Below are 18,234 nucleotides of genomic sequence, written 5' to 3'. Positions count from 1 at the left end.
TCCCAGAGCTGCAGCCTCCCTCCTGCCCACATCCCAGCTCTATTACTTTCCCCCACCATTTTTACAACCCACTTCTTTAAATAAGCTTCTCGCTCCCTCTTGCCCTCTCTCAGCTTTGATACATGTGGGCTTATGCTTTAGCTTTGAAGAACACAGTTCCTCTTCTTTCTTTCTTTCTTTTTTTGATTTAAATACACACAAAAATGTAGATTATACAGCTGTAATGAAGTTGAAGTGTCAAAGTGGCAATTGATTTATTGATATCCCCACGGTCTTCTCTCATCTTCACAAAAATGGTTGAACAGTTCTGCATAAATGTTTGGCTCTCTGGCACTTTGGTCTCTTGCCAGTTTTTGTCTTTCCTAACATTTGATATTAACTTTTAACACTGAGGGAAGCAGAAAAACAGCATCTCTGATCTCGACAACACTGAGACAGAGATGGCTGAGGAGGTAGGAGTGCAGTCTTGTTCGTGGACGCACACCAGCTGTTGTCAGGATCGAGTCTGTGACATCTTTGTTTTGCACGATATCTGCTCTGCTGCCCTGCTGCACCACACATGGACTCTCTGCCTCTCTTTCAAGCCTCTCCGTGGCGATTTCAACAAACTCTCTAAAAGGGAGTTGTTCAGTGTAGCTGTCAGATTTGTCTGTTTGAAGTGCATCCATTTAAAAAATAATATATAAATATATATATATTGCGCAATGTCTGTAAGCCATCGGTGACTGCACTGTAGTGTGTCTCTAGCCTGCCTGGGCCTGTCTGTTCTGTTTTCTGTCTGTACAGGCCCCAGCAGTCCCCCAAAGATGTTAACTCATGGGTCCACACCTTGACATCCTAGTCCTTCTCAAACCACCGAGACTCAAAGGTTTTGTACATTAGTGTGAATGTTTGGTGATCGGGATTGCGCCCGATCCAGCGACACACTATCGGCCTCAGGCACGTTCAGCACGTTCACTGATGCAGACACTGCAGACGAAAATGCAGATGTACACAATTTAAACTTCAGTCAAAATATAATCAGAATCCTCATGGCCAAGTGCAATTATCCAACTTGAGGTAGCTGCAGTTTTTTTTTTTTTTTTTTTTTGGATAAAGGAAAATGTGTCCCAAACATTATTGTGCACTTTTAGAGCCACAAATAATCTCCAGACATTAAGAGATCATGCTTTTCCATCAGTTTAGTTTCAGTTATCGCCACCCCGCTTTCTCAGTCTTACATTGACAAACAAGATGAGGTAACCATTAACCACAGTATGCAGCCACAACAGCTGCTAAAGAGGCAGATGGCAAACAGCCAATCAAAGGATTTAAAAATAAAAAGGCAAAGGAAAATAGGTGAAATACAAATGCAGGCAAAAGGCGAAGCGGAGCTGTGATGTCAAGCCATCGCACCCGACATATAACAGTTATTTACATTTGTTATCTTTTAATCTATCCGAAATACGGCTGCAAACGTGTATAATGTGTTTCATGTGCGTGATATTTCACTGTCAGTCACACTGTAGTTTGTGTTTTAGTTTGTGTAGGGATGTGTCTCCACAGCAGCTCCTCCTCTGCCTCCCTGTGTGTCCTGGCAGAGCAGTGAGTGTTTCATTTGGCAGGCCCCCCACCTCCCGCCCTATTATGTGTAATAGGACATATCTCAGCCTAGCACGAATAAGCTTCCTTATTTTTGCCTTTTCCATTTGCCGAGCTGTAATCTGATACGGCCGCTGGCAGCTACTCCCCTCGCGCTGTGGGTGAGTCACGTGACGCTGGCAAACGGAGCGCCGTCTCTGACTCGTTTCACAAAATAATCCCATGCGCTGATGTCTGCTCATTGACCAACTGTTCCTACTACCCTCCCCACCAAGCTGCCCACCCACCCCTTCACAAATCCTCTTGTACAACATCTCCCAATCCCAGGGATAACAGTCGGCTTCATAACTGGATCAGGACTGGTACGTGCCCGGGTCCTTTTTCTTAGTCATAGACCGGGGACATTTAGGGTTTCGATGCCACCAGATGCTTTCTCAGGAGAACCCAGATTGATTCTGAATCTGGTGTGACTCACCTCCCTGAAAGTCTTCTTTTCATTCGGGGTGGGAGGAAGAATGGCCGAGGTGTGTGCAGCCTGTGTTGCAACATGTTTGGATGTGTTTGAACACAAAGCGACAGGAGGTCCAATGGCCTTTTTGTTTTGTTTTGTTTTTTAGAAAAGAGATTTATGTCTGGGGGAGGGAAAGCTCCAGTATGTCAGACAGTGTCAGATAACTGCACGTCTTAACGGAGATATATTGTTTTCTTCAGAGCGTATACGTGAAAGGGTTGTTTGTCTGAGCCGCCAGACTTAAGTCTGCATACCGGACCAGTGTGGACGGAAAATAAAAGCTGAGGGCCTGTTCGAGATGAAATGAGATTAAAGTATAAGGGTGGCTGTTTAAAAAAAAACAAAAAAAGCGAGTTGAGTGTCTCACCAGTTCAACCCTTTTTAGCACCACTTCCTGAGCTGAGGCGATGCTCCTGATTGGTCAGAGTGACGCTTCACTGACACGACAAAACTCACCATTTTTATGGCCAAGACACTGCAGCCTGTCGCAAAACCACACTGCTGTCACCTCATGTTTGGTATCTGCTGATTGATCTGTATAATCCTGTATGATGACATTAGTCGTCTGTTGTTTACACTGTGACTCTTGTTGTGAATAGTTGTTGCGAAACCACTTTTTTTTTTTTTTTTTTCATAGCCACTTGAGATCCAGCAGGCGCTGCCAAGTTCACATCCGTCTTCATTACGCAGGGTGTTGCAGCTGAAGGTTAATTAGCAAATGTGATATGATATTTGTAGCTTATTAACTGTCTTTCAGAACTTTCAAAACTTGCCTCCTAAAGCATATAATGTTGACGGCGGCTGTCACAGTCAGTCAGCAGCACATCAGCTCAAATGGTTATTTTATTAAAACATCAATGGCGTCGGGGGACTACACGTTGTCCTAAAAGTAGATTACGTGTGAAAAAATATGCAGCTGCTATGATATTGCAGTCTTGAGTATTTATTTATTTATTTTTTTTTATCCTCTCCAGGCTGATTGTGATTGAAGAATCAGTTTGTCATTTCGTTTACTGCTCTGATTTAGGGGGGGAAATGTCATCCTTTGCAATAAACACCACCGCCATCATCGTCATCATCAGTTGAACTCCAGAAAGGGGCCGCAATTCTTTTTGTCTTTGTTTTCCTTCCATTTAGTTTTTATATCTTCGCTCCTATTTGTCATCCGTCCCTCACTCCCCGTCTTTATTTGCCATCTCGTTCTCATTACACATCTTCCCTGCCTTTGGCCTCACTAACCTTTTGTGTGTCTGTGTGTAATTACTTGTCCCCCTCAGTTTCAGCTAATGGTAAATGACACAAACTTGGTTTCAGACACGATACACTCCTCCCTTGTACTCCCCCCCTGCCTTCTCGCCAGTCCTTTCCATTGGCTGAGATGGCGCCTCCTGTTATGAAGTCATGTTTGTTTCCATGGTTGTGGTTTGTGTTTATCACCCGGAGGGATGGCCTGGGATGTGTCACTGTTTCAGAGGACCCCGACTCGTCTCAGCGGAGCCTGTATCAGCGCCGGGGAGAGCAGCAGCCAAGTTTGTGGCTGCGTCAGCAGAGATTAATTTAAAATTAAGATTAAGTTAGTTTTTTTTTGGGGGAGTCAATTTGGGGTCATTTGTCAATTTCTTCAAGCTGCAGTGTGCTTTGTGGTTCCTGCCAATGAAAGGAGGGGCTGCTTGTTTTAGCAGTACTATTAAATACGTAATCAACAACGTGCAACACTGAACCTGTTTTCATTCACATGGATGGGGGAGCAGTTTCATCATTGAAAACAGGATTATTCATGTTTTCTGTGCTTTCATTCATCATTTGACACTTGATGGTCCAGACAGCTGCTGTAATAACAATAACTTGCTAACCTACATTTATCTTTATGACTATTTCTGATCACAAACCTGTTTGATATCCAGTTATATATTTTTACTTTCCAAAGAATTTTGTCTCTTGAACTTTGACATCTTACGGTGATGGAGCTCATCCAGACTGACTGTGACTTGGTAATCCGGGATATCCGCTGTAATCCTGTAAACCTGATATTGATCACATGGATCTCCTTAGAATTTTTGTGATAAGAATAAAAAAAAAAAAAAAAAAAAAAAAAAATCTAGGCATTAAATGGGTCGTTCTGGAAAGGTAGAGGACGCTGCTTTGGTTGAACGAGTTTCTTTAAAAACAGCTGGATGTTTTGTCTTTCAGACTTCCACCTCCGACAGACAGGATATCCTCCTGTCACACCTCGCCCCGAAACCAGATGAGAGAAGCCCAGATTTCCTCCTGATAGCAGTCAATCACTTCGTCTTTTGTAATGTGATACAGCTCTGACCGATATCAGAGTCCTCCTGCTGCGTTTTTCTTGCAGAGGTGGTTGATCAAAATTCCAGACAATTCGGTCACAGTTGACTTGCAAATCTCCGACTGGACTGTCCTGAATTTCTTGTCCTGTCTTTTAAATTCCACCCGTCTGGTTAGCCCTCCAGGGGGTGGACTAGATGATACTTTCATATTATGAAATTATAGCCCCCTTCCCTCCCCCAGTGCGAAGGCTGTGCCGGCCTTGTGATTTGAGCCTGAAGGCTTCACTTAGTTGAGGCTCAGTCAGGCTCTGATCTAAGCCGGCTGCCCGCAGAGTCCTGCACCTGTCCGCTGTCCCCTGACGTCCGACGTTCTCTTGCTATCGCTTTCATTGCTTTGTACCTCGTGTCTGTGAGATCCTGCGGTCTGGAGTTAACATCTGCTGCACTTCTTGTAGTAAAATATTTAAATCTAATTTTGTCACTTTGAGGTCCCTGATGTGACCAAGAGATGACCCATCGTGACGTCGTCTTTTGGTTTATAGTTTGACCTTCACCCTTTAGATTTTTTTTTAAGCCAGAATAAACCATATTTGGGGGAGAAGGTGGAGCTGAGGAGGAGTGAGGGAGGATCTTGATTGCTCTGTGCTCTATTTCCTGTCAGACAGATCGCCATCTCATGAATGCATTTAAAAGAATTTGCATCATTTTGTGTTGAAGAACTGGAAACTGAGGCCATAAACCCATTACAACAATAGACATTACAACAATAGGGCCTGCTAGAGATGAAATTAGATTAAAGTTTAAAGGTGGCTGTTAGAAAAGCGAGTTGAGTGTATCACCAGCTCGACCCTCTTGGCGAGCTGAGGCGATGCTCCCGATTGGTCAGAGTGACGCTTCACTGACACGACAAAACTCGCCATTTTTATAGCCAAGACGCTGCAGCCTGTCGCAACACCACACTGCTGTCACCTCATGTTTGGTATCTGCTGATTGATCTGTATAATCCTGTATGATGACATTAGTCATCTGTTGTTTACACTTTAACTTTACACTGTAAAGTTATAGACCGTCCCATAAACGTCAACGGCCCCGCTGGTCATTAGATATTATGCAGGTTTAAGGCTCTGTATCGTTGGTTTCACTTTAGAGTCTGTGTGAAGACATCGCTTCAGTCTTTTGGAAATTAACTCCACTGTGCTCTGAATCTGAGAAAATTATAACCAGGCTGAGCAGTAATTCAACGAATCATTAGGTGTAGGTAGCAGATATTCAATATGTGACACATTTTATATCAGTTGGTGTGTAATTCCAGTCTAACCTCTCTGACCTGTTCAGGATCTTTGCACTGAGCGGATATCATTTCTGGAAATATCCCCCTTTTATATTGAGAAAGAGATGCGTCTCGAAAATATGATTCACCGACATGATGGAGCATCACTGTGGGAGCTCAAGTGTCAGCTGCGCTTCAGCCCGAGCAGTTTCCTGTTTCTTAGCCAGAGTATCGATAACCGGCAACACCGAGGGAACGTGATACACAATGTCTCCGAAGCGAGAGAGCACGTTACTCTGCTGCAGCGCCTGCGTCCTCTCTCAGTTCTTTGTCAAACGGCGCACAACTGTGCACATATTCTGACACGGTTGCATGAAATGTTAGACACATTTGTAGAATCAGAAGTTAATTGTGTGCACGTAGGTTATTTGTGGTGTTGTGTACTTGGGCAGGTAGTAGTTCAAGGGATGAATGAGATGTGGAAACGCCACAATCCTCCGACGGTGGAGTCACGTTGTGGCTCCAAAGTATGTTTGAGCTTTACCTTTGCTGGTCTCTGAAGACATTTGTGTTGATTTTCAACACAGAAAGAAAAGGCCGCAGTTCACAGTTTCACCTCTCAGGAAGCCTTCTGCTCCGTATGCTCCTGTTTTAATTTCCACATTGATGCTCTCTAGGATGACTCAAGCCTCCAGATCAGTCCCCAGATCAGAAAGTCCGACCCATATTCAGGTTAAAAAAAAACAAAAAAACAAAAGCAATACTGTCTAATTTCATTGTGTCAAAACACTGGAACAGCAAAAAGCTTTGTGAGTGAATGAGAGACTTGTGAATGAAATGTGGAGCGCTCAAAATAAACAAACAGCAGCCAGTGCTTTGAAACCATAACAGGATATGGTGGCAGCAATGTGGGCAAAGTATTTTCTTTGTTGTGTGTTGTGACATGCATGTGGTTTGTAAAACCGTCTTTTGAACTTCAGTAGCTTCTTCGTGCTAAATCTGCATCTCTCTCTCTCTTAACTGTCCACAGATGTTAAACGGAGAGATCCACAAAGCTCCACACGACTCGGTGCAGAATATTAGGGACATGACTGTGATGCCGAGTTTGGCAGCGAGCTCAGAGGTTTAAAGCCTCAGATCCTCAGCAGCCTCTTCCTCACTCTGAAATGTCTCGTCCTTTTTGCAGTCTGGAGGCGAAGACAACCAATTCCTCTTTCAGGGGAATCAGCAGAGACTAATTGATACCATTGAATTCTTCTCATGTCTCCATCTGCTCTGTGCCGGATTCTTGAGCTCGGGTGGAACAAATATCTGGTTTTCATCGCACCTGAGCCGATTTCCTCCGACCTAATCTCTGCCCTCCTGTCGTTTTGTTTATCTTTCTCTCATTTGTTTCTTTTTGTCTTTATACTTAGTTATACTTGTACCGAGTTCCCCGTTCAGGACATCAAGCATGAATCCAGCTTTTATCTTATATTTTCTCAGATCTGACAGAAATCTTGTCAGCGGAGAGGTGGCTTTATCTTTTGTTCCTTTCCGTTTTCCTCGGCTGTCATAACAGATGATGTTTGCTTGTTGTACCTGGAGAAGAACAAAAGCCAGATTCAGAAGACTGACAGTTTAGAGGCCAAATCGATGCGTTTCCAAAGTCAAAGCCCACCAGTTCATTCCCGTTTTTTTTTTTTTTTTTTTTTTTGCGGGGGGGGGGGGGGGGGGGGCTTTCCTGGTTAATCATCCGCTGAGGTGCCTCTTCTGACTCAACACTGAAGTTTTTGTTCCGCTGCATTAATTTCGGCCTTCTGAAGGTGCTCAACAACTCGGCACATGTAGATCGGAGCCAGATTTAGTTCTCAGCTTTTCCCCTTTTGAAAAACATCTAAAGATTTTTGGATCCCACCGTGCCCAGCCCCCCACTCGGACTCGAGCTGAGTCCTCCTCGTTGTTTAAGGATTAGGAGCAGTTGGACCAAGGGTGATCGCTGGCAGCCAGACAGCTGGTGTAACTGTAGACGCTTCTCCAGAGTGTGTCTTCAATTTACCCCTCCTCCCATTTTTCTCTTAGACTGACCCTGAACAAAAACCAAACTTGACAGTGATTTCCTACATTCTGCCCCCACCCCCCTCTCAGTTCACCAGGAGAAGCTCTGCAATACTCTTCAAAGTATTTAAGAGCTGTGGTCAATTTGTGTTGTAAAGACAGAGTGTTTCCTCCACATCGTCAGAGGGGACGGCGTCTGTTGTGGTTTCCTGCTCTGACAAACTAGAATAAATTTTCTTCCACAGATGAAAAATTTATGAAGCATAAAAGCACAGAATTGTCTTTGAATCAATTCAAGCCTGAATTGAAACTTAAAAAAAAAAAAAAAAATCTCTCATTCTCTGTAATGCCCACAGTTTCCTGTCACTGTGCCATTCAGACGCTCCACTTTGACTCATCCAATGCAGATTTTTGTCAGAGGCTCGGAGGCCTCAGGCAGTCGTGGACCTGCAAACGGACAACGATGGACACCGCAGGCGGCGCATATAAGAATCGGCTGCGTTACTTGGCTTTGCGTTATTTGGCTTTGCGTTAGTTCCCGGCTCTTGCACGTTTGTTACCCTTGTATTGGGGGTGTGCGCTGGTTTAGTTTTACACAGGATCTGGTACTCTGATGCAGTTGAGCCTCCTGGTGCTATAAAAAGAGCATAATGGACCCCAGGAAGTACTGACACAAACGTTGACCCCTGTTCAGAGCAACGCTGCATCCAACAAAACAGCTCACAGTCAGGTTAATGGAATGAAAACAACAATTTGCCCCGATAAGACGGCCGTCATTTGTGATCATTACGTACTCTGACTGACGGAAACGCCAAACATAGCACAAACAATCTGACGTGGGAACCTCTTGAAGGACTGAGCCTTGGCCTTCGTGCCTCATGGAGAGTAAAGGGCCACAGATAAAAATTAAAATAACTGATTTGGTTGACGTCAGTTGTATTCAATCTAAAGATGTTTTATTCTCAGGGAATATAAACATGTTATTGAACTCAAAAAAACAAGGAATAAGGAAAAGAGAAAAAAGAATCAGTGACTGATTATAAGTAAAAATAAAGTAGCTGACATGAGATTGTGTGACCCCTCTCACATCTTATCGCCTCTGTTTGGCGAGAAAACACGAGCTCCCAGCATCCTCTCTGCTCGCATTGATTTCCAGTGTCGAGCCAGTTAACTTACAACCTGCGTGAAGGTCACTGACGACGCGTTGAACTGTTGATCCTAAAAGCTCCTCTTCTGCTTCCTCCGTAAGCTGCTTATTGCTGCAGGAGCCAGAAACAAATGAATTGATAAAGGTATGAGTGTGTGACACAGGTGTGGATTAAATCTTTATCTATTATTATTATTTGTTTCTATCCATATGATTGCAGCATCCCTGGTTCGAATCCTACGCTGCAGGTCAATCCTCTCTCTTTCTCTTTCTCCGTTTCCTGTCAGCCTGTCTGTCAATTCCTGACTAAAATAAAGTTATAAAAGCACAAAGTAAATATAAAAAAAACCTAACATACAAACTTTAAAAGGATGCACATGCAAATTTTCTACCTCCAACATCTGTTCCTCTGAGGGTGAACCGAAGCTCCGATATGACTTAAAAAAAACACCCAGACTGTGTCTGTAGGCCTAAAACTCCACACCGAGTTTGACCTGGTTTTATTTTGAAGTCTCCATGTTTGTGTTGGAATCTGCATGGATTCAAATTGAGATGGTGTCCTCTTTTTCCTTGCTAGAATATTCTTAGACAAACCAGCTGAGAGGAGATAGGACCATGTGTGTGTGCGTGCTCCATCCGGAGCTAAAAGGGTTTCATGGCCACAGAAGACATTTTAGGTTTGATGCCTGTCTGCAGTGGAAGGGGATGTCGGTTTCTCCCCCACCGGGGCAAAACTGCAGCCTCATGAATTTACTTTTTTTTTTTTTTTTACCTTGTCTGGTGAATCAGGTTGTCCTGTTTCCTTCCCAGCTAAGCTGCCTCTGTCTCTCCGTCCTCTCCTCCTCACCGGCCGCCTTGGGTTTCACGGTGGAATTTAAAGGCAGGAGGCTGCCGTGCGTTTTGTTTCATTATTCATTATGCTAATGAGGCTCCGGGCTGAAAACATGTCCTGCCTTTGTCCCTCGGCCTCTCGTTCTTTTGCATTTTACACAGGTCGGCCTTTTTTCCTTCTTTCTGTTCCCACAGACGCTAACTGTGCGTCACTCAGGCTGAAGCTGAAGTAAAAATGCTCTTGTTTGGTCCATTTAAAGCTTAATGTGCTGATTAATCCTACCTGCCCGCCTGGGCTTTAATGTCCGCATGGGGGGGCGGGGTAATTTGGACTATTTTTAGGGTCGGTTAGGTGAAGCCGTTGCCTGTTCTGATCAGATAGGAGCTCCCTCCTTTGAATGGTTACATTGTTCTGTTTGCAGCTCGGTGAGGTTGAGGTGAAATCGCTTTTGCCAGCGTTTCCCTCGCGCTGGTTTCTGTCTCGGCTTTCCCTCTGTTTCTGTTCCTCTAAGACGACGACCGCAACATTAGGGGAGTTCATTGGAAGGACATGGGGTGAAACACGGAGAAAAGGAGATGGAGCATAAAATGCATTGAAGGATAAATATGAGATGATGTTATCTTTGCCATTATGGCTCCATGTGATTTCCTGCTCATTATATCTGTCATCACAGTGTGTTTGTGCTCTATAAATTTGGGGTTTATTCACAAAGACGGGAGTAAAAATTGTTCATAATTTATCAAATAGGACATTTTCTAAACATGACTCTTTATTTTTTCAGAGTTTTTGGATATTAAGTCTTCCTCAAAATCTAAAATCTCTCAGTAAAAAAAAGAACAGGTGATGGAGAGGGGGGAAAAAGGAGTATTGTAGTGAATGAGGGCTTGGCTGTTGGACAGTCACAGACCTTTGGCAGCCTCTCTCTCCCACTATGTTTCTGGGGCCTTGATTGAAACCTCCGTACCCCTCCCTCCTGTCCAGACTGGATATTTATCACCAAGGACTGCAGCTTTTTGCCCCGACGCTTGCACACACAGCAGGGTGGGGTCAGTTGTTAACTCTGCTGAGGGTAAATAGCGAACAGCGAGGCTGGCAGCAGTCCAGGCTCTTGAATTCCTCTTGGCACTTCCATGGGGAGGAATGCCTGGCACTTCAATAGTGCAGGAATGACGGTGCTGCAGTCAGGATGTGAGCAGTGACGGCACCACATTCCCATGTTGTGATAGTCTTTGAAAGCGATGTGCAAACTGCTCTGAACTTCAACGAGCTTCAAAGAATGTTATGCAGAAAGGTCGACCTCCGTGCTGTCTCCTATTGTAAAACACACCTCGGTTCTGTGCTGACATGAAAATCCACAGAGAAATGATTGCCGCCTGTAATCAGAAGCGGAGCCTTAACATCAGCCGTCGGGACTGATGTGATGTCACGTCAAAACAGCCATTGCACCCCGGACACGCCCCTCAAGCCCTGCCCACCTGGACCAACGGTGGTATCCTCAAAGCTGCTACCTTTTCTTTCACTTTTTAGAGAACAGTCGACCCAGTTTTCTTATTTTAATGTCTGTCACATGATTCAATCAATGAATTTTTAAATAAACGCGACGACAAGTGAACAAAAGGGCTAAATATTTCAAGTATTAAGTGAAACGGACACGAAACTGACAGCTTACGTCTTCATACATCTTTTTTTTTTTTTTTTTATATATTCCACTTAAAGCCTGCACGCATCCAGTCTTCCGGTCCAACAGACGAGCAGGGCGGCGGCAGCGGCGGCTGCGTCTTGTCACCACGTCACACCGCCACGTCTGTCTCTGTGCAGAAGTCGGTCTGTGGTTTCACACACATCACGTAGCACTTGAGTGGCGTTTTCCAATTTCCACCTCTCTCCCCTCACTGGTGTCATTATACTTCAGTGAAAGGCTCTTTTGTTTCTGACTCCAACCTTGCGTTCGCCCCTGCAGCGCAGGTCACGTGCAGCGTGGCGTCGTGCTGTAGCCGTGCACACGTCCCCAAACATCAGACGGCACAGAGAGGAGGTCTGTCTGTCCTCAGCTGATAAGTGGAGCAAAGAGAAGAGGGATGCTTGTCTGGAAGATAAATTCGATGCTAATATTTGAATAAGCCAGGATTTCTGTTTGCTCAAGCTGAGGTGTGGACATTTTTCAGAAGGTTTCAGCTCTGGTTTTTTAAGATGTTCTCTTGAGGAAACAACTCATCGTGAAGCTTTATTTATCCAGGGAGATTTTTTTTTTTTTTTTTTTTTTTTTTTTCCAGCTTAATGTTTTTCTAATCACGCCTGAGTTGCCTGTTATAACCACACCTTTCCTATCATGAGAACATGACTAAACTTCTCTTTGACCTCTCTACAAGTCTGTCATAATGACTTCCTTCGAGCTTGAGACATTTTTAGTTACACATTTACAGGATGAATGTGATGTGGTTGTGATGTGATGACGATCATTGTTTATCTTGGTCTTACTCTGTAATATATTTTAAGAAGAGTCTGAATTTATATTCTCTTCTTTTATGTTGAGGTTATCTGAGAAACATAGATTTTGGTAATTTTTTTTTTATTTTTTTTTGGTCATCTCTAAACTGTAATTATATGAATTAAAACAGCAAAAGGTTTGAAGTAGTTCATCCAGAATAAATAAAAGCATAACTTTTTGTACCTAATTGCGTCCCCCCCCCCCAAAAAAAAAAAAAAAAAAAAAGGAATTTCAGCATGTTGTAATTTGGTGAGATTCCTGAACAGGCGTGACAATAAGCCTTCCGTATGTTCATAATCCAATTTATCAGCGTTACCTGCTGTGAGGATAAAGCACATGTTGGTGCTGACTGTGTATTTATTTATTTTTTCCACTCACCATTAGGTAAGTACCATGTTGTCTTAATTCCAGCAGCTTCCACCAACTTATTGCCTTAATGTGACTTCCCCCCATCTGGCCTTGGTTTAACAGCCCCACCACCACTTATCCTCAATCTACAATCACTTAATTATTCTTTCAGATCTTCTGCGTTCCACATGTCGTTTTTCACCCCGTCCACTGTAACCAAAGTGAGAGGCAGGCTGAGAGATGACTGCAGAAAAACGCAGTTTTACGAAGAAGAAACTCTGCCAGAGTTTAAAAAAACAAACTCTAAACTTGCAAATTAAATTTACAATAGAAATGTGTTTTGGTGTGCTGTAAACCTGGATGAGTGCAGCACCGCGGGGTTATAGTGAGCCGGGTAGATAAGAGGAGGATTCCCACGGAGGAATTCACTGCAGCGCCTTTGAATATGAAACGCGTGCCAAGTGTAGGACGGCGTTTTGTTAAAGTTTTATAAGAACAACGAGAGAGACGAGAGGCGGAAATGATGGAGGATGAGAGCAGCGAGATAAAAACAAAAACTTGTTTAACAGTGGTGGAGAGACCTGAAAGAGAAACAATAGAGAGAGAGATACAGGAGAGAGGTGAGTTTCTGTCGCAGCACATTGGGTCACGATCATAATCATCAGAAGAGATAAGAGACAAAAACACAAAAACTAACTATTATTGCTCCCTGCTGGCTCAACTGGAAAAGCGAGCACCATTGAAGCCGAGTTTCAGGTTCGAGGCAAAAAGATGGAAACAAATAATTTTAAAGATGGCTGACCAGCCCCGACCGGTCTCATTCTTTTAAGAGCTCCAGTTTACTTTAAGTTCTCTCTGAATGTCTCCAGTGTGGAGCGTCGGTATATCAGATGTCTTATTCCATTCTACTGTGAGCAGCCCGCGTTGAGGAAAAACGTGAATCTGTGAATTTAATTGTTAAAAGAAAGAGTTAACCCGAACCTGCATGTGTTTGGACTTTAGGAAATAAGAGAACCCACCTTCCTTAATGGGCCCCAGGCTCCGGATTCAAACCTTCCTGCTGTGAGGCACCTCTCCGTCACACCTTGAACCAATTCCTAAAAAGCCCAATAGTGATGCTAGTTGTAATGCTAACTCATAGCAGTGCAGTCGTTTATTGGAGTTATTTCTCTCAGTTGTTGGTGTCGTCTTCATTTGTCATCTCTCCTTGTCCCTCTGAGGCAGCTGACAAATCGGGCGAAGACGCTAAGTCCATCAGGCTTTCGAACAAATCTACAATTAGCTGGCCGTCGTTGTCCTCGTCAGATCCTGACTCCTCGTCGTCTGGCGGCGGGGTCACGTCTTCAGAGACGCCTTGGGGATGGGCATGGAACAGAGCCAGCTCCGAATCCCGACTCTCCAAGTCAAAGTTGGACAAAGTCTCATCTCCGGCCTGTTGAGCGTAAACGTGAAGACGCCGTTTAGCCTCTGGGAGCGTGACCAAACGCGTGATTTGTGGAGAAGAGTAGCTGCCGTACCTGCTGCGTGTCCAGCGCGATGTTGCTGGCGTAAATGTGATCGAAGCGCATCAGATCCCCGTGCAGGCGGACGAGCTGCGCGTAACTCGGCTCATCGTCCTCACTGTCGCCAATGTCCTCCCAGACGTCGTCGTCTGACAGGAGGTCTGGGTCGAGATCCTCCAGGGACATGGCGGTGTTGTGTTCAGCTCACCTGGGAACTGTGAGAACACTGTTTGGTGCGTTGATTTGATTTGCTGGTTGAAGTCTGGAATGCTGCTCTGTGTTCTGTTCATCGGAGCTGAACACCAGTGACCTGAACTCCACCTGCTCGGTGCGACCTTTCAACCTTTTGAGGTTGAACTGACACTTCATTATGTTTTTGGAGCCGATTTCCAGAAACCTTTAATTTGACAGAGCGAATCCCACCTATTGTGGTACGTTCTCGGTCCGATCAGCCACCGTGACATCCCTTATTCTAATTAAGGTGAAGTAAAAAAAAATAAAAAATTCACCCCACCACGCTGTCAAACCCTCACTTTTCCCTCAACCAACTCTTATTTTGGCTGCTTCCACTTCCTGTTGTCACACCACACTGTATTTTGGTTTTACAACTCAGACCAAATGAATTTTAAATGCAAGCAACCTGAGGAATAAATTTAAATGGATTTTTTTTTTTTTTTTTTTTTTGGGGGGGGGGCAGCAAACTGTTGAAATATATTCAGCGTCTGATATTTTTCCAGCTCTTGATTAACAGTAAAGAATTCAGATTTTTGTACTTATTTCAAAGGACTGCTTTTTTTTTTCTCAGGTCTGTGGGTCAGGTTTAGGTCAGGTTTAGATCAGTGTTTTTCAATACCAGCCTCAAAATGATCATCTGAGCTTTTTCTCAATTTCACTCCATAGATATAAACAATATTATACCCACAGTGAAGATGGAGTTTGCTGGATTGGCTGTAAAATCTAGATAAAATTGTTTTAATCATTCTGGACGTCTCAGCTGCTCAGTGCCGGACCCCTCCACCCGCTTCCACCCTGTCCTCCTCCTCCAGGTCTTTGTGGTGACAGCAGCTGATTCTTTTTCCTGATCTACTTGTTTATCTCAGATGAGGGCCTGTCAGATCCATATCAGAGATCTCTGTTAGGGCCCTGAGGGACCAGGTAGACTTTAGTTCAGATGTAGGTCAGGTGTGAGGTCACGTTTGGTTTCGGTCAGGTTTAGTTTGGGATCAAGTTTTTAGGAATGGGTGTTTTAATAATGAGGGTTCAGATTAGAGAGTAAAAGGCTCAGTAGTGTGTTGGTGAGTCAATGAGTGACTCACAATGATAGCAGAACAAGTTTGAGTGTGTTGTGTGTTTTCTATCTCTGGTATGTTATAACCTTCTTTACTATGTGACTGACACCATGACATTTGATGTGAGCTATTTTTACCACATGAACTTGGCCCCATGGCATGACACACACACACACACACACACACACACACACATACAACGCACACTTTACACATTCTTTGGTGTGGCCTGTGGCCTGAGTCCCAGGAGATACGTACTACACAAAGAAAAGGTGTTTGTGTTTTTTGGTGTTAATGTGAGCGACATGCTCAGGACCAACAGGTTGTATCAAATGTGTTCTCATATCAAACTTTTTCAAAATCATCTTTGTATATATATTTATATTGTGTATTTTTTTTGTGTGTGGGGGGTGTGTTTGTTGACTTGTTTTCCAAACTATCCAGAAAAAATAACTGAAACACGAAAACAGAGTGAAAGAATGTCCTTGTCCTCTCATTTTACAACTTTCCACCAGTTTGTGTGTGTTTTCATTCTTTTTTTTTTTTTTAAATAGCAGAAATCTCAAAGTGACTTGAGAACTGTCTCTTTCTCACACGGAGAGCAGTGTCATCTGTTTGCATTATTTTGTTGACAGATGTAGATCTGCTGAATGTCGGGACGCTTCCTGGATTTTTCTGTCAGATAAGAGTTTTTACAGCGTAGCTTCGGTTTCCGGAGACTCTGCGCGGTTGTTTGGCTACAAATGCGTCACTGTCACTTTGTCATTGTGTGTCTTGATGGCACAATGCAAATGAGGTGAAACATCAACAAGGCCCACGCTTAATAAGAATCCCCAAAAGTGTCTCAGAAGCTGGAAAGAAAAACTACAAAGCTCTTCAAATGTAGGTCATTTACAGTGGGACTGTGTGTGAGTGTGAGTCTGCAGGGTGTTTGTGTTGGAGGGATACTCAGAATGACACAAACTGTCACAGATCCTGGCATTTGTCACTGCAGCCTGACTGTGTGTGTGTGTGTGTGTGTGCGCAGGAAACACAGCTCCTTATTTTTCATCCTCCGTCTCACCGGTTCATTCGCTCCGTTCAGCTTGTCTTCGTCTGACTGAAAGCTTATTCGAAGGTCTCGTATTTATTTTTCTGCCGCCAACAGTCACTTCTTATCTTCGTCCATGGCATATTTTCGACCTACAGTTAATGTTGTATATATCAAATTCACAATAAACATTCTCTCCTTCATTTTTTTATATTGTGTGGAAACCTTTGTACTTTCGGTCTCCGTCCCCTTTGATCATTTTGCTTATTCAAACGTCTCCATCTCTCCCTGTTGTCAGGCGTTACTTTGTGCGTTGAATACAACTGTTATTATCCCTCCATAATGTGTCTGGTGCCCGTTGTGCTGTCAGTGGGCTGGAACTGTACAAGTGGCTAATGAGGCTGTAGCCCTCAGGGCGGAAACGCCCTGACTTACAACACACATTCACGCTCATTTTGCATTAGTACGCACTTTCCTCCTCCTCCTGTCGTTTATTGTTGCTTGCAGTAAAATCACGTTATTTTGGTGCATGCGTTTACACATGTCAAGACATCAAAGTGTCATAATTATAGTCCAGCTGTGATTCATATTTATAATTGTATTTGCTGTGATTAAAGGGATGTTACGCCTTTTTTTTGCCATCACTTTTTCTCATAACTATCGTGCGTGTAAAGACCTCTGACCTTTGTTCTTGTATGAATAGATAGAAATTAGATGTGACCTTTGGAAGTGCTTGATATCAAAACGTTCAACATGAAATTGCTTTCGAGTCTCTAATAACTGTGGCTCCCCCCCCCCCCCCCCCCGGCCACAGATACTTATGAACGTCCCGCCTAAAGAGCCGGGAGCTGTTATTTTTACACATCTGCATGTTTTTCACGTCAGTGCCGTTCATGGAATGGTTCTATAATCTGTTCCTACACTTTGAGAGCAGCTGATCTCGTCTTAAAACACATTTCATGCTGCACATATATGTGCGTTTTTTCTGTCTCCGTGCTGATGTCTGTTTTATTCACACGAACAATGTCAACACAACATTGTCGAGCGTTGAAACTGTTGATCGCTTGTTTATGTGCTGCTTCTCTCATTCAAATTTCATGATTGTAAAGTGTAAATGATTAAAGTCTCATCCTCCTTTGTGCTTTATTTCCCAGGATGCCAGTTACTGGCTGCAGGTCCACCGACTGGAACACGGAGACGGAGGCATCCTGGACCTGGACGACGTCCTCTGTGATGTGGCTGATGACAAAGACAGGGTGAGTGAAAAGCGGAAGGCGAATTCGAGGAATATTATCTTCACTTTTTCTTTTCGGTAATATTTCACATCCACTCTTAAGTTTTCTTCTCCCCAAATCATCGATTTTAAAAAGCTTCTTTATAGTAAATAAACGGGGAGGGGGTGGACAAATCAAATGTCACAGGATTTGACTAAATAGTCACAGGGCATTTTCAGTTTGCCGTTGCTGCCTCAGGCAGAGGAAGTGGTTTCTAACCAGTCAGATAAGAGAATCCCTTGTGGACCAGAAGCAGCACTTATCTGTTCCTGGGCTTTCATTAATAACATTGTTTACCATCTATTTGATGGTAAGGGAAGGCCTCGATATGTTTACGACAGCCCAGTGACGTGATGCTGAGCTGTGATCTTTACTTACTGACCGTGCTCCGACTCCAGGGCCCGTCCTAACCCTAACCCCCCCCCCCCCCCACACACACACACACAGACACCTCACCCTCGGGCCAAATTAGGCCCAGGACTCATGTTAATGTGGTTGCATTTAATGCTACCTGGCCTGACAAGTAGCATCCAACAAAGCAAACTGAGACTCTGAGACGGCAGCAATCTACTTCATCGTTTTTTTCTTTTTTTAATCCGAAGTTATCTACCCAGAATCCTTGGCGCTGCAGTAAACT

The 18,234-nt window shown here is 43.8% G+C and overlaps 1 protein-coding gene across 11 annotated transcripts in view; it reads left to right on the top strand.

Annotated features, from left to right (window-relative positions):
* The window catches only part of pard3ab (par-3 family cell polarity regulator alpha, b), a 184,373-nt gene that overhangs the window by 14,853 nt on the left and 151,286 nt on the right, over window positions 1–18,234 (top strand). For all 11 annotated transcript variants that reach the window (XM_029525778.1, XM_029525772.1, XM_029525776.1 and 8 more), the window contains exon 2: window positions 17,478–17,579. In XM_029525778.1, the coding sequence (XP_029381638.1) occupies window positions 17,478–17,579 (102 nt within the window). The remainder of the gene's footprint in view (window positions 1–17,477; window positions 17,580–18,234) is intronic.

This window comes from Echeneis naucrates, chromosome 17 (assembly GCF_900963305.1).
Source record: "Echeneis naucrates chromosome 17, fEcheNa1.1, whole genome shotgun sequence".
Taxonomy (NCBI): Eukaryota; Metazoa; Chordata; class Actinopteri; order Carangiformes; family Echeneidae; genus Echeneis; species Echeneis naucrates.
The sequence above is the reverse complement of the archived record's forward strand: the minus strand, read 5'-3'. Positions and strand labels throughout refer to the sequence as shown.